The sequence below is a fragment of the Bufo gargarizans genome, chromosome 3 (genome assembly GCF_014858855.1).
Source record: "Bufo gargarizans isolate SCDJY-AF-19 chromosome 3, ASM1485885v1, whole genome shotgun sequence".
NCBI lineage: Eukaryota > Metazoa > Chordata > Amphibia > Anura > Bufonidae > Bufo > Bufo gargarizans.
In genome coordinates this window covers 18,741,530-18,757,977 of record NC_058082.1, presented here as the reverse complement: position 1 = coordinate 18,757,977, position 16,448 = coordinate 18,741,530, and the positions used below count along the sequence as shown (strand labels likewise).

Sequence of the window (16,448 nt, the reverse complement as noted above, 5' to 3'; positions counted from 1 at the left end):
TGTATGTGCCCCTTCAGGTATGGAGAAGCATGGCCATAGATATTCAGGCAGCCTGGATGGAGTAAAGAGAAGAACTACTCCAGAAGTTGGAGTCCTCAGAGTAGGAGGGGAGAAATGTTTGTAAATCCAGACCTCTGGCATCCAGGAGCTAGAAGGCAGGTGACCACAGCGATAGCCATGCCCGCCACTATAAAAATGACGTAAACTGTGCCTGTAACACGTGATATCACTTGGGGCATTTATATACAACACCGGTGGCTCATGTCCTCTCACCTCAGTATCCGGGAGATTTCGGGACTGTAGCTCACTCAGAAGTGGTAGAAGACTCATGTTCTCCACAATGTGGAGCAGATCATCCTGGAAATATTCATACGTCATCCTCAGGAAGTGATCTTCACACTGACGGAGCTGCTGGTAGAACTGCCGGGTCTCATCATCTAGGAAACGGAGAGGACACAAGAATGAAGTCGTCTAGGACATGGAGGAGACTGATGGCAGTTTATGTGGAACATTCCTGTCCTGGATCATTTTACAGGTTTCCACTAATGAGAAATCCACAACCTCCTGTAATTCACCAGCACAATCCCTGCAGGACACATTCACCGGAGACATCTTTACATTGATTTCAGTATTTTTAGACATGTAGATACATGGCAGATGTCACTACTGGTGAGAAGCGAGGGGGACGCTCCCCTTATTCAAAAGAGAGAACCAGTCTCAATAATACACTGCCCTCAGAGGGTCAGTGGTTCTGTCAATACAAAATTGGGCTCCGGGTATCTGGTTTGGTGGGTACAACTCTGCATCTGCCTCATGTATATTTCACTTTACTGTGACTGTGCCTGAAGATGTGGTTAGCTTCATGTCACACTTGCTGCATGCTATTGGACAGGTACCGTATTTTTCGCCCTATAAGACGCACCTGCCCATAAGACGCACCTGGTTTTAGAGGGTGAAAATAGGAAAAAAATAAATTTTTGACAAAAGGTGTGTCAAAACTTTTAATAAAATAACAGACCAATATTTTAACAATGTAAACATTAACAGTAGTAACCAGCAGCATTAATAACCATCATTATTGACTTAAATGTCCAGGTACAGTACTCCTCTATTCATCAGGGAACCCCAAAAACTCCTCATCACTACTGTCCAGGTTAATCGCACTCTGTGGCTCAGTATCACTAGTATCGCTGCCTTCAGATTCGTCGTACAGCATATTGTCCTCAGTGCCATCCAAGGCATTGCTAATGCCACACTTTTTAAAGGATCTGACGACGATTTCCTCGTTAACTGCCTGCCATGATGTTTTCACCCACTCACAGACTTGGGTGATGGTGGGCCTCTTCATCCGTCCAGTGGGAGTCAGGTCATAGTTCCCGGCTGCCATCCACTTGTTCCATTCCTCCCTCATGAAAACTTTAAATGGCTTATTAATGGAAACGTCCAGAGGTTGTAGCTGGCTGGTAAGCCCCCCAGGAATTACCGCTAGATGGGTGTTCACTTCCTTAAATCTTGTTTTTGTGGATTCGGTGATATGTGCCCTAAACTGGTCAAGCACTAGTAGGGCAGGTTTCTTCAGAAGTCCTCCAGTGCGTTTGGACCACACCTTTTCGATCCATACATTCATGCCATTTTCGTCCATCCGCCCTTTGTCGTGAACATGGACAATCACTCCTCGTGGGATCACCTCTTTTGGCATGGTCTTCCTTTTAAAAATCAGCATTGGTGGCAGTTTGGTGCCATCTGCGCAGCAGGACAAGACAACTGTGTAATGCGTTTTCTCGTGTCCAGAGGTCTTCACAGTTACGGTTTTTGCGCCTCTCACATCGACGGTCCTATTCGATGGAACATCGAAGGTTAACGGAACTTCATCCATGTTCCCAATCTGGCCTATTTCATAGCCATGTTTCTTTCTTGAGTCCAGCACAAATTTATGAAAAGAAAGAATCTTGGACTCATATTCTTTAGGCATTTTTTGGGCAATTCTTGTTTTGGTGCGCATAGCAAGGCCACATCTCCTCATGAATCTGTAGCACCATGATGCCGATCCAGTGAAGTCGTCAATGCCTTTCTCTGCAGCAAGACGTTTGGCTTCATAGATGATCATTTTTGTGGATACTGAGAAGCCGTTGTTCCTGTGACATGTGATCCACTCTTTCATGTCCACGTCTAGCTGTGGCCACTTTGCAGCACATCCACGAAGAGTGCGTTTACTTTTCTCCGCTTTCTCCAACCGATCCTCTTGTTTCCTCCATGCACGAATCATCTTTTCAGTTGGAGGCGGCCCAAAATGTCTCTCTGCTGCCCTGTTTCCATGCTCTTTGGCGTACTTTATCACCTCTAGTTTAAAAATAATTTTATAAGAAAGCCTTTTCTGCTTTGACATCGCTCAGAAATGTACGGTACAATATGCAGCAGGAGACTACCGTAATTTTCTGCAATAGAATACAGTAATGGAAGAACTGTTAGCACTACAATTATGGGGGTACTGTAGCTAAGAACATCAGTGGATGACACTGTTATGGGGGGGGATCTGCCACTAACACAATGTTATGGGGGAGATATGCTGCTGACATACGGTACCGTACTTATTGGGAAAGGGGGGGGATCCAATGACACTTTAAGGCGTCATGCAGACATCCATGGAGCATGGTCCGTGAAATCCCGTCCTGCTGAGTGCACGAAGGGCAGGGCGTCATAGCAACCAATGACGCCATGCGCTTCGTGCACTCAGCAGGACGGCAGGCTGGGATATTATGGACAGTGCTCCACGGATGTCTGCATGACGCCTTAATAAGGGGGTCACTTTATTAGGAGGGGGGGCACTTTATTAGGAGGGGATGCACTTTATTAGGAGGGGGGCACTTTATTAGGAGGGGGGGCACTTTATTAGGAGGGGGGCACTTTATCAGGAGTGGGGGCACTTTATCAGGAGGGGGGCTGTCAAGATTGGTGTTATGCACATTTCCTTCCCCCCACTTCACATTTAAAATGCTGAAAGAAATCCCTAAGGAATCCCAGTGTTAATAAAGTGCCACCCATAATAATAAAGTGGTGTGCCCTGCCAGAAAGACATCCCTAAGGACCCCACTGTTAATAAAGTGCCCACTTTATTAGGAGGTGGGCACTTTATTAACAGTGGGGTCCTTAGGGATGTCTTTCTGGCAGGGCACACCACTTTATTATTATGGGTGGCACTTTAATAACTCTGTGATTCCTTAGGGATGTCTTTCAGCATTTAAATGTAAAGTGGGGGGAAGGAAGTTGGCAAAACACTGCAGGCATTAACAATTCATACCGATCCTCCAGCGATCCTCTGACGACTGAGCGCAGTAAAGACTGAGACGAGGGGCGGAGCAGACTTCCCTGTCACACATGCCAGCTCCGCCCCTTGTCTTCCCGCTCCTGCTGCGCTCCATTTCTTCCTCCATAACAAGCTCTTCGGCCGGCCGGTCCCTACAACCCAGCACTTACTGAGGCCGGCCGGCCGGCCCATACCAGACCCTCCATACCACCATCTGCTGCGGATCGCAGCATCGGACTCTCGCACCGCCGCCTGCCACTTCACCTATATTCACCCTATAAGACGCACTAACTTTTCCCCCCCATTTGGGGGGGGGGGGGGAAAGTGCGTCTTATAGGGCGAAAAATACGGTAACTTTTCTGTAGCCATCTCATTATCATCACAGGCAGGATGACAATTATAGGTATCACCTCTGTATAGATAACACAGGATCCACCATTTTCTCTACAGATAATGGCTACAACTGCCCATTTACTTTAAACGTCCTATGGGCGGTCGTTTATCTCTGAATGGACGTTCTGGAACGTCCATTCAGAGATGGCAGCTGCACGCTAATCGTGCAGCTGCCAAGCGGGAGGGCCCACGGTCAGTGACAGCAGGGCACCCCAGAGAGAAGGCAGGGACAGTTCCCAGGTGTCCCTGCCTTCTAGATCGCTGTTTACACAGCGCTCAGTGAGCCCTGCACTGAGGCTGTACAGCGCTGTATTCTGCTGTACAGTCTCTCTGGGGGGTGTATTTCCCCTGTAACTGGGGCTACTATGTCAGCCCCAGTTACAGGAGAAATCAATGGTGAAAAAAAAAGTTAAAGGGGTTCTGCAATTTGTTTAAACTGATGATCTATCCTCTGGATAGATCATAAGCATCTAATCGGTGGGGGTCCGACACCCGGGACCCCTGCCGATCAGCTGTTTGAGAAGGCAGGGGCGCTCCATGAGCGCAGTGGCCTTCTCACTGTTTACCGCAGGCCCAGTGACGTCACGACTAGTATCACTGGCCTGGGCGGGGCTAAGCTCTGTTCACTTGAATTAAGCTTAGCCGCGCCCAGGCCAGATGATACTAGCCGTGACGTCACTGGGCCAGCGGTAAACAGAGAGAAGGCCGCGGCGCTACTGCCAGCGCAGCTGCTTTCTCAAACAGCTTATCGGCAGGGGTGCCTTTTAAGTTAAATGTGCCCCAGAGGTCTTGTATGAAATTATGGGGGAATGCAAAGTGTAAAATAAAAAATAAAAAAAATATATATATAAAAAAATATCACATTACCTAACCCCTCAGGTGAACACCGTAAAAAAAACAAAAAAAAACCTGTGCCAAAAAAGCTATTTTTTGTCACCTAACATCACATAAAGTGCAACACCAAGCGGCGTATGCCCCCCCAAAATGGACCAATCAAACCATCACCTCATCACGCATCAAATGGGACATGGCATCTAAAAACCAGTCCAGCAAAATCTGCCTTCCAAAAACCATATGGCGCTCCTTTTCTTCTGCGCCCCTCCGTGTGCCCGTATAGAAGTTTACGACAACATGTGGGGTGTAAACCGCAGAATCAGGGTAATAAATATTAAGTTTTTTTTGGCTGTTAACCCTAGATGTGAATATATGTGAGAATAGGACGCTAAAACAAAATAACAAATATTTTATTAACTTATTTTGTTAGAATAAGGGGGTATCTACTGAAACACTGCATAAAGCAGCAACGTAAATCTACACTAATTTGTGGGGCCTCACCTGAAGCAGCCACTGTTTAGGGGGGAGATCTGTGGATGGCACTGTTTAGGGGAGGGGGGATCTGTGGATGGCACTGTTTAGGGGGAGATCTGTGGATGGCACTGTTTAGGGGAGGGGGGATCTGTGGATGGCACTGTTTAGGGGAGGGGGGATCTGTGGATGGCACTGTTTAGGGGGGATCTGTGGATGGCACTGTTTAGGGGATCTGTGGATGGCACTGTTTAGGGGGGATCTGTGGATGGCACTGTTTAGGGGAAGGGGGATCTCTGGATGGCACTGTTTAGGGGGGATCTGTGGATGGCACAGTTTAGGGGGGATCAGTGAATGGCACTGTTTAGGGGGGATCTGTGGATGGCACTGTTTGGGGGGAGATCTATGGATGGCACTGTTTAGGGGAGGGGGGATCTGTGGATGGCACTGTTTAGGGGGGATCTGTGGATGGCACTGTTTAGGGGGGGATCTGTGCATGGCACTGTTTAGGGGGGAGATCTGTGGATGGCACTGCTTAGGGGAGGGGGGATCTGTGGATGGCACTGTTTAGGGGAGGAGGGATCTGTGGATGGCTCTGTTTAGGGGGAGATCTGTGGATGGCACTGTTTAGGGGAGGGGGATCTGTGGATGGCACTGTTTAGGGGGGATCTGTGGATGGCACTGTTTAGAGGGGGGATCTGTGGATGGCACTGTTTAGGGGAGGAGGGATCTGTGGATGGCACTGTTTAGGGGGGAGATCTGTGGATGGCACTGTTTAGGGGAGGGGGATCTGTGGATGGCACTGTTTAGGGGGGATCTGTGGATGGCACTGTTTAGAGGGGGGATCTGTGGATGTCTTTGTAATTAATTACTCTGCTATAATTATGTTCAATTTGTAGCAATAAAAATACATCCTGCATATCAGATATTTACATTACAATTCATAACAGTATCAAAATTAGTTATGACGTAGCAAGGAAAAAAATGTAATGGTTGGGGGTCACCACAACATGAGGAACTGTATTAAGGGGTCACGGCTTTAGAAAGGTTGAGAACCACTCATCTAGATGTTGTCACTCAGCCTAGGCAGGACAGTGGATCATAAGTGACCACATCATACCTCACACTAGAGGAATTCAGTGCTAGTCAGGTCACTCTACTGTTCTTAGCCTCTGTTAATATACCTATGTCAGAGACTTTGGCTATATCACTGGTGGTGGACGCCCACAGCCTCGGTTAAATATACAACCTAGAGGTTTAGGGCTGCACTGCCTGTGGTGTTTACGTTCACGGCCTCTGTCATACACCCACGTCAGAGGTTTTGGGCTATATCATTGATAGTATACGCCTACAGCCTTGGTTAAATATACAACTGAGAGGTGGTGGCCTGTACTACCTATGGTGCATGTTGCTCCTGATGAAATACATTTTTAATGCATGGAAACGCGTAGAGCTTAGACCATCAAGGATAGGGTAGGGCAATCATTGCTCCAGATACACCAAGTGGAGCTAACTGTGTCGCCCGATCTGTATCCTGCACCGGTACTATGTTAGTGCAGTGAATGTCTGCGCGCTGACATTCACTGTTAGGAGAGATACCTGGTGTCCTGTTGGTACCAGGTATCTACCTTGATAGTACTAGTTACCCAGGTTTAACATCCTGTACCTGTGCTATCTTAGCCCCCTTAGGTCCCTTTCACACGAGCGTGATTTCCGCGCGGGTGCCATGCGTGACGTGAACGCATAGCACCCGCACTGAATCCGGCACCATTCATTTCAATGGGGCTGTGTACATGAGCGTTTTTTTTCACGCATCACTTCTGCAATGCTTTGAAATCGCAGCATGTTCTATATTCTGCGTTTGTAACGCAGGACAGGCCCCATAGAAGTGAATGGGGCTGCGTGAAAAACGCATTGCATCCGCAAGCAAGTGCGGGTGCGATGCGTTTTTCACTGATGGTTGCTAAGAGACGTTGTTTGTAAACATTCAGTTTTTTTATCACGCGCGTGAAAAACGCATCAAAACGCATTGCACCCGCGCAGAAAAAACTGAACAGCTAAACGCAATCGCAGACAAAACTGACTTGTTTTAGTGCCAAAATCGCAGCATTTTCACTGAACGCATCCGGATCAAATCCGTCACGCCCGTGTGAAACCAGCCTTAGTGTTGGTGGGTTTTGGTTGTGGGATCCATCTTTTGCCACATGGTGGCTTTCCCACCGCCTTTGTGGATGCTTTAGGTGAGGCCCCACAAATGAGTGTAGATTTACGTTGCTGCTTTATGCAGTGTTTCAGTAGATACCCCCTTATTCTAACAAAATAAGTTAATAAAATATTTGTTATTTTGTTTTAGCGTCCTATTCTCACATATATGTTTGCTCGATTGTGCATAAGGACGCATACCCAGTACACCTTTTCCAGTTTTTGTTGTTAACCCTAGATGTGTTAAAGAAAAAAAATAATTAAAATGGAAAATCTGCCCAAAAAGTGAAATTTAGATTTTTTTTCCCTCCATTTTCCTTTAATTCTTGTGGAACACCTAAAGGGTTAACAAAGTTTGTAAAATAAGTTTTGAGTAACTTGAGGGGTGTAGTTTCTACAATGGGGGTCATTTATGGGGGGTTTCCACTATGTAAGATCCACAAAGTTACTTCAGAACTGAACTGGTCCTTAAAAAAGTTGACTTTAAAAATTTGCTTCAAAATTTCAAAAATTGTTTCAAAAATTCTAAACCTTCTAACGTCCTAAAAAAAAAATATTGCATTACCAAAAATGATGTTCACATAATGTAGACATATGGGGAATGTTAATTAATTCATATTTTATGAGGCATCACTATCTGTCTTAATAGCAAAGAGATTCAAATTTAGAGCAGTTAATTTTTTCAAATTTTTGTAAACTTTTAGATTTTTTTTATAAATAAAAGGTAAAACATATTGACTCAAAGTTACCATTAACATAAAGTACAATGTGTCACGAGAAAACAATCTCTGAATGGCTCAGTTAAGTAAAAGCGTTCCCAAGTTATTACCACATATAGTGACACGTGTCAGATTTGGTCAGGAAGGGGGTAAATGGCCCGGTCTGGCAGTGGTTAACATAAAAACAGGTAGTTTTCTGATGACACACTCCCTTTAAGGACGCTGTCTAATTTGGTAGTTAATCCTTAGTGATTTTATTTAACTTTTTCATCTCCACATTTAAAAAGCCATAACTTTTTTGCTCTTCCATCCACATACCCGTGTGAGGGCTTGTTGTCTGCAAGATTAGTCATACTTTTTAATGGTATCATTTTGGGGAACATCTAATGAACTGCATAAATGTAAAAAAATTATTTAGGGTGATGACAAGAAAAAAAACTGAGTGATTCCACCACAGTTTTTGCATTCTGGGTTTATGGCTATTTATATAGTGTTTAGGTATTTCTACTTTAATACAGCAAAAATTATTTTTCTTGAAAAAATGTATTTAGTGTGTCCCTTCACACAGAACGTACGACTTTTTGATAATAGAATAGTAGAATGAACAAAACAGAAAGGCCATATGCCAAAAGCTGGGTATGTGCACGCCAACAATCTATCCATGAGACAGATACAGTCAGCACACCTTACAATGGCAGCCTTGTGCACTATGAGACTTTCAAAACCAGCTCTCATCTGACCAGTTAGCCTCAAAGTTGCTTCATATCTGTTGGATGGCTTGACGCACCTAGATTATTATCATTAGGGTGACAAAAAGTTTTCTGATTTTCCTAACATAATATTCAATAACCTTTCTATACAGTTTTGTCACGTAAACTCATTTGTATCGTGGGCATATGAAAATTTGCTGAATCTGCTTGTTTTTCAGCTGAAACACCATTTGCATGGATAATTTGCAATAAAAATATGCGATTAGAATATTCGTGATCAACACTATCAAGAATGGCGCCATTTATTGGATTCATAGTCTTTTTTTTAAATACATTTTATTAGGTTTTGATATAATTTGCACATTTACATTCAAAGGTACATATTGGATCAAATTACAGATCATATTCCTTTTTTACAGATACAGGTGAAACTCAAAAAAATTAGAATATCGTGCAAAGTTCATTTATTTCAGTAATGCAACTTAAAAGGTGAAACTAATATATGAGACTCATTACAGGCAAAGCGAGATACTTCAAGCCTTTATTTGTTATATATTGGATGATTATGTCTTACAGTTTATGAAAACCCAAAAAGTCACAATCTCAGGTCCCCTTTGCTCAGGGGATATGGATTAATTAGCTGACTAGAGGGCGACACTTTGAGCCTAGAATATTGAACCTTTTCACAATATTCTAATTTTAAGTTGCATCTTTTGAGGATGCTTTATATGTTATTCGTTTCATAGTCTTATGACAAGACTATGAATCCAATAGATGGCGCTGTTCATGAGTAGTGTAGATTGCGAATATTGTAATCACAAATTTTTATTGCAAATTTTTTGCATGTCTTTCTCAAATGCCCATGATTATGCAAATGAGTTTACGTGACAATACTGTATAGAAAGGTTATTGAATATTATGTTAGGACAATCAGAAGGCTTTGAGGCTTACTGGCTCTCACACAGATGAGAGCTGGTTTTGAATGTCTCATAGTGCACAAGGCTGCCATTATAAGGTATGCTGACTGTATCTGTCTCATTCATAGATTGTTGGCTTGCACATACCCGGCTTTTGGCATATGGCCTTTCTGTGGTTGTCTATTGTATGTCATAGGTAATAGGAGACCAAGATGCATCCAGATATCCTCCCCATGCTTTTTCCAAATCATTTTGGTGGTGTTTCCATCAAATTCTAACCTTTTTCTGTAAACCAGACACCCTCTTCTCTTGAGAGCAGGGGGTGCCTGGTTTAATGCTTGGGTTCTCACATTAACTTCCATGGTGCTCAGTACAGCACCCGAGCACTTCGGTGCTTGATCAACACTAGTGGGAAAACAATACTGCTACCAGCGGGGGTGGGGTGGGAAGGAAGACCATTCCGCAGCTATTGGTGTGGGGTGGGAGAATGCTGCTGCCAGTGGGAAAGGAGTGGGAAAAGGGACAATGCTGCTGTCAGTAGGAAAGGAGTGGAAGAGGGTACAATGCTGCAGCTAGAGGGGGAGGGGTGGGAAGAGGAAGAATGCTGCAACCGAGGCAGAAGGGTGTGAAAGGACATTGCTACTGCCAGTGGGGACAGATGAGAAAGGGGACAATGCTGCTGCCACTGTAGGATAGGTGGGAAAGGGATAATGTTGCTGCACTGAGGGATCTGTTTGGCACTATTGAGGAAAGGGTTTTGTGCTGCACTGTGGTACGTGGTCCAAGTGGGGAAGCACTTTCTTTCCATTCACAGTGTGATTAGGTGTTTCTATGTTTCACTTTTATTTTCCTTCTTGTGTTAATCGTGTGGTTTTATGGCTGCAGTGGAGCTTCTTATGCTACACAGTTTGCATAGCTCCCATTCTCTACAATGGGAGTCACAGAACCAGGGGTGCATCGGCCTGTTAGGCTGTTTCCGTGACCTTGGCTTCGCTTATTCTGATCTCGCTATGGAATGATGAGATGGGACAACCCCTTTAAGGGAGTAGAGAAGGGGCTGTATTGTATGAGGAGCAGTGGTGTTTGGGTGCCAGGGCTGCTTTTTAAAGGAAAAACCGGGTGTTTAATATTGACGACCTATCCTCAGTATAGGCCAATAGTATCAGTATGATGGGGTCTGACTCCTGGTGCCCCCACCAATCAGCTGTTTGCGGAGAAGGCGATGCCCCATTGAGCGCTGTAGCCTTGTCGCAGCTTACTAAGCACAGCGCCTTCGATTGTATACTGGCTGTGCTTGGTATTGCATTTCAGCCCTATTCACTTGAACAGGACTGAGCTGAGCCCGGGCCATGTAACCAATGAATGTGACATCACTAAATTAGGAAGAGGCTGCAGGGCTCACCGGAGCGCCGTGGTCTCTTCACAGCTGATCGGCAGGGTGCTGAAAGAGGGACCCCCACTGGTCTGATACTGATGAGCTATTCTGGAGAGGACATCAATGTCAAAATCGCAGACAACCGCTTTAATCGCAGTCCGGCCCTGCAGCAGCCATACCACAGTATATATCTGCTGTGTGACCCCATTTCCTATTAAGTCTGTTCCTCATCAGGACATTGGAAGGTGAGAATCGTACAGATGTCGTAGATCAGTCACCGCATCCAGTAATAAGAGAGAAGAGGAGGAATCCTTACCATCGCTGGAGGTTATAATGCTCATCCTGGACCTGGGACGATATCAAAATCACCTGCAACATAAAAAAAACTTTGTTACATTTAGGAGAATCTCCAGAATTTTCTTTAACCCCTTAAGCAGCAGCAGATTTTCCTCCCCACATTCTGACGTAAGGTTTGTATCTTCACATTTATTTGGCTGAAGTATCAGGGATTGACAGGGAGAAGGGCAGCCTCCCACCTGGTGCTGTTGTGCTGAGTGCTCAGACCGCTCGTAGCGTGGTAGGCGCCTGCTGCTGCGCACCCTCCTACAGTACTCAGGGTCCGGTGATCAACCAGGGAAGAAGAAAAATAAAGGAGTTTATCGGCAGCGAGACAAGGAAGAGTCAGGGAGACCTTGAATAAAGAAGAACACAGCTCTATTCATGATCAACAATGTGTTTTGGGGTTGGAGTGACCCCTTCCTCAGGTAAGTACATGAACAGCAGTGGTGCACCTCCAATAGAGGCCGACCAGGCAGCTGCTATGGGGCCCCTGTGGGAAGGGAGCCCGCAGTGGAGTATAGGCCATACCCACTAATTACACTTCTATAGGTAGCGGCTAAACTCCATGCAGGAAACTGACCTTCTGACGTCACTGGGTCACATGACATTCTCTTGTCACGTGACTTTTGAATAGAAGAGTCGGAAGCTGAAGCAACACAACCCAATTATATAGCTACCTGTCACGGATGATCCGCGAGAATATTGAACTGTCCTCCCAATATTATCAATATTACTCTGCCTTATTGATCAGTAGGTCTATTAAACAGTAATTATTTCCCTAGGCCCCAGAACCTACAATTTGATTATTCAGAGCGTCTCCTTCTGTCCTTCTGTTGTACCCAGAGAACAACATAGTCCTTTTGTTCAAGTCAGTCAATAGATGCCCAGCAGATAACGCAATTACAGCTGGCTTCCTCAGGTTGACAAAAGAACTTCCCTGTCTGCAGAGATATCACAGCTAGGTGTGAAGACTGCACCTGGGGGGGAGACATTTGGTGTCGATGCCATAAGGGGTCTGCAACATGAATCTGAGATATGATTTTTACCTTTTTAAGAGAGCCCATGCATCTTACGGACGTAAAAATTACATCATCGTGTCACTCAGAAGTCACTGGACGTTTACATAGGACAAACATAACTCTAAGATGTGCCCAGGTAAAGTTATGGTGTTACCCCATCATAGAACCAGTTATAATAGTAATATTTGGTATCCCTGAACTCCATATTTTGTGGGGAATGTGAATATGTGCTTGTTACTTGTGTACAGCGGAGACATCCCGCGATATGGCACATGCCATATTTCAGAACTGACATTCACCTCAGGAATACAGCCTGCCCAGCAGGCGGACTCTCAATTCCCCGCCTTGATTCTAGGACCCTTTATAACAAAGACCTAGAATCTGCTAAAGGAGTTCTCCACTTTTAACAACACCTAAAGAGGGCCTCAGCCAGAGAACCCATGGGCTGTAGGCATATTACACTGGACAAAGGCTTCTTGGACTTTATCCCTGCAACGGACTATTTCACCAACGGACATCTTTTCTGCGGAAACTAAGTATTTTCTTTCTTTTCTCCCTTTTGTTTATTGGACTATACTTTCCTTGATTATTGTGTTAATAATTACTGTGCATCGTGATAATTTGTATTGTATATAGACATATAATAAATGACCTCCAAGTCATTTCTCTAGCCATATGCCTGTTTTCAAACACTGCAAAAACTTACCCTAGCCTCTCCGAAGGGAAAGCTACTCGGTTGTGTTATCTAGATAGTGGGTTCCTTGCTCCCATAAATTGCAAGGTGGTGGCAGTTAAACTACCCTGTGTGTAGTTCCGGTCCAGTTCGTCACACGCTTACTTGCGGTCGGTCGGCGGTCCACTCCCTGCGCTTTCAGCCTATCGACTGTACGGACTCAAGTTAGACTGTCGGTGTGCTGAAAGTGGCTGGGAGGCCTGTTTGGGAATTGACCACTAGGGGCGTAATGACGGTTTCGTGACCTATTGTGGCCGCGGCGGTCGCAGTTAGTCACATATTGGTAGGCAGCTACTGGGATTCCTTTTTGCATGTGTTTAGAACATCTGAACAGAGATTAACTAATTTACCTCTGTCAGAACCAAACCAATTTGGTGGTGGTGTGGCTGAGTGCAATACATTTATCTGTGTGTACAGAGAGACTGTGTAGTCCAGTACCCTCCCCGAAATCTTGTTTTCTTTATCTATCTTTTATTTAGTGCGAAAATGTCCGGGGAATACAAGAAAATGGCTTTGGCAGATCTGGAAAATCTGTGCCAAGAACGGGGCATTGAAGTCGGTCGCAAGACGAAGACCGACCTGATAAAAGACTTGTTCCGATGGGATAGCCAACAACTGCGGCTGTTGGATGTGTCTACTGCGGGAGACACCGGCCCATCTGACTCAAGTCCTGAGGAACCGGAGACTGAGAATCCTGACTACTCGGAGGGGGAACATCCTGCGGGCCCTGTTGGCCCCCCAGCGCAGTATTTCAGTACGGATCCTAATTTTTCTTTAAGTACTCGCCCGGAAGCGGCCAGTACCGGACTATCTATTTGTACGGACCCTATGATGCAGCAGGCCCTCCAAAAACTAATGGACACTGACCCGGTAAAGTACCTGCAGTACATGGCGGAGCGCAAAGAACGCCGAGCTGAGAGGGAGGCCACAGAACGCCGAGCTGAGAGGGAGGCCGCTGCTGCAGAAAGCCAACGTCGGCATGAACTGAGCATGGCCAGAATACACCAACCCAGCCGAAGCTCATCACCCAACTTTCCTGCAGAAGGAGCAGCATCACACGTGAGTGCAAAATTTAAATTTGCTCCCATTGAAAAGGACTATGTTGTTCTCTGGGTACAACAGAAGGACAGAAGGAGACGCTCTGAATAATCAAATTGTAGGTTCTGGGGCCTAGGGAAATAATTACTGTTTAATAGACCTACTGATCAATAAGGCAGAGTAATATTGATAATATTGGGAGGACAGTTCAATATTCTCGCGGATCATCCGTGACACTAACTATGAGAGGAGACTATAGGACGTGGAGAAGGACCTTTGGTGATGTCATCATCACCATGTGACCAGTTCAGGAAGCCAAGGCACAGCAGAGCAGGGAAGTCTGAAGGACCTTTGGTGATGTCATCATCATGTGACCAGTGCAGACAACTGGTGAAACCTGTGTGATGTGGCTGTGAGGGGGTGGCGCTTGAGTGTGGTGCCTGGGGGAGAGATTAGTGGTGTTCTGGGATAGTCCATATAACATCCTAGAAATACTAGGAGTTGTAGTTATGTCCTATTATATCCCTCTACATGTAATTGCAACTTATGCCCTAGTACAGTCCGGTAATGCTGGGAGTTGTAGTTCTGTTTTATCATAGGTAATATATATTATATATATATTTTATATATAGGTATTTGACTGGCTGTATAGTTACAGTATAAAACCGCAGCTTGTCCTATATGTGGACGGTATGTGATTAGGTATATGAATGGCTGTATAGTTACAGGATATAACCGCATCTTGTCCTATGTGTCGACGGTATGTGATCAGGTATATGGCTGTATAGTTACAGTATATAACTGCAGCTTGTCCTGTGTGTGGATGGTATGTGCTCAGGTATATAACCGGCTGTACAGTTACAGTACAGGGAGTGCAGAATTATTAGGCAAATGAGTATTTTGACCACATCATCCTCTTTATGCATGTTGTCTTACTCCAAGCTGTATAGGCTCGAAAGCCTACTACCAATTAAGCATATTAGGTGATGTGCATCTCTGTAATGAGAAGGGGTGTGGTCTAATGACATCAACACCCTATATCAGGTGTGCATAATTATTAGGCAACTTCCTTTCCTTTGGCAAAATGGGTCAAAAGAAGGACTTGACAGGCTCAGAAAAGTCAAAAATAGTGAGATATCTTGCAGAGGGATGCAGCACTCTTAAAATTGCAAAGCTTCTGAAGCGTGATCATCGAACAATCAAGCGTTTCATTCAAAATAGTCAACAGGGTCGCAAGAAGCGTGTGGAAAAACCAAGGCGCAAAATAACTGCCCATGAACTGAGAAAAGTCAAGCGTGCAGCTGCCAAGATGCCACTTGCCACCAGTTTGGCCATATTTCAGAGCTGCAACATCACTGGAGTGCCCAAAAGCACAAGGTGTGCAATACTCAGAGACATGGCCAAGGTAAGAAAGGCTGAAAGACGACCACCACTGAACAAGACACACAAGCTGAAACGTCAAGACTGGGCCAAGAAATATCTCAAGACTGATTTTTCTAAGGTTTTATGGACTGATGAAATGAGAGTGAGTCTTGATGGGCCAGATGGATGGGCCCGTGGCTGGATTGGTAAAGGGCAGAGAGCTCCAGTCCGACTCAGACGCCAGCAAGGTGGAGGTGGAGTACTGGTTTGGGCTGGTATCATCAAAGATGAGCTTGTGGGGCCTTTTCGGGTTGAGGATGGAGTCAAGCTCAACTCCCAGTCCTACTGCCAGTTTCTGGAAGACACCTTCTTCAAGCAGTGGTACAGGAAGAAGTCTGCATCCTTCAAGAAAAACATGATTTTCATGCAGGACAATGCTCCATCACACGCGTCCAAGTACTCCACAGCGTGGCTGGCAAGAAAGGGTATAAAAGAAGAAAATCTAATGACATGGCCTCCTTGTTCACCTGATCTGAACCCCATTGAGAACCTGTGGTCCATCATCAAATGTGAGATTTACAAGGAGGGAAAACAGTACACCTCTCTGAACAGTGTCTGGGAGGCTGTGGTTGCTGCTGCACGCAATGTTGATGGTGAACAGATCAAAACACTGACAGAATCCATGGATGGCAGGCTTTTGAGTGTCCTTGCAAAGAAAGGTGGCTATATTGGTCACTGATTTGTTTTTGTTTTGTTTTTGAATGTCAGAAATGTATATTTGTGAATGTTGAGATGTTATATTGGTTTCACTGGTAAAAATAAATAATTGAAATGGGTATATATTTGTTTTTTGTTAAGTTGCCTAATAATTATGTGCAGTAATAGTCACCTGCACACACAGATATCCCCCTAAAATAGCTAAAACTAAAAACAAACTAAAAACTACTTCCAAAAATATTCAGCTTTGATATTAATGAGTTTTTTGGGTTCATTGAGAACATGGTTGTTGTTCAATAATAAAATTAATCCTCA

The 16,448-nt window shown here is 44.9% G+C and overlaps 1 protein-coding gene across 3 annotated transcripts in view; it reads right to left on the bottom strand.

The window, feature by feature from the left end:
- LOC122932022 (NACHT, LRR and PYD domains-containing protein 12-like) overlaps positions 1-16,448 on the bottom strand; it is a 279,421-nt gene that overhangs the window by 236,083 nt on the left and 26,890 nt on the right. For 2 of the 3 annotated variants that reach the window (XM_044286171.1, XM_044286172.1), the window contains exons 2-3: positions 11,242-11,294; positions 274-437 (exon numbers count right to left, since the gene is read on the bottom strand). In XM_044286171.1, the coding sequence (XP_044142106.1) occupies positions 274-437; positions 11,242-11,266 (189 nt within the window). In that variant the 5' untranslated portion in view covers positions 11,267-11,294. Of the gene's footprint in view, positions 1-273; positions 438-11,241; positions 11,295-11,461; positions 11,572-16,448 lie in introns of those variants that run through there. The other variant, XM_044286173.1, reaches the window with a different exon arrangement.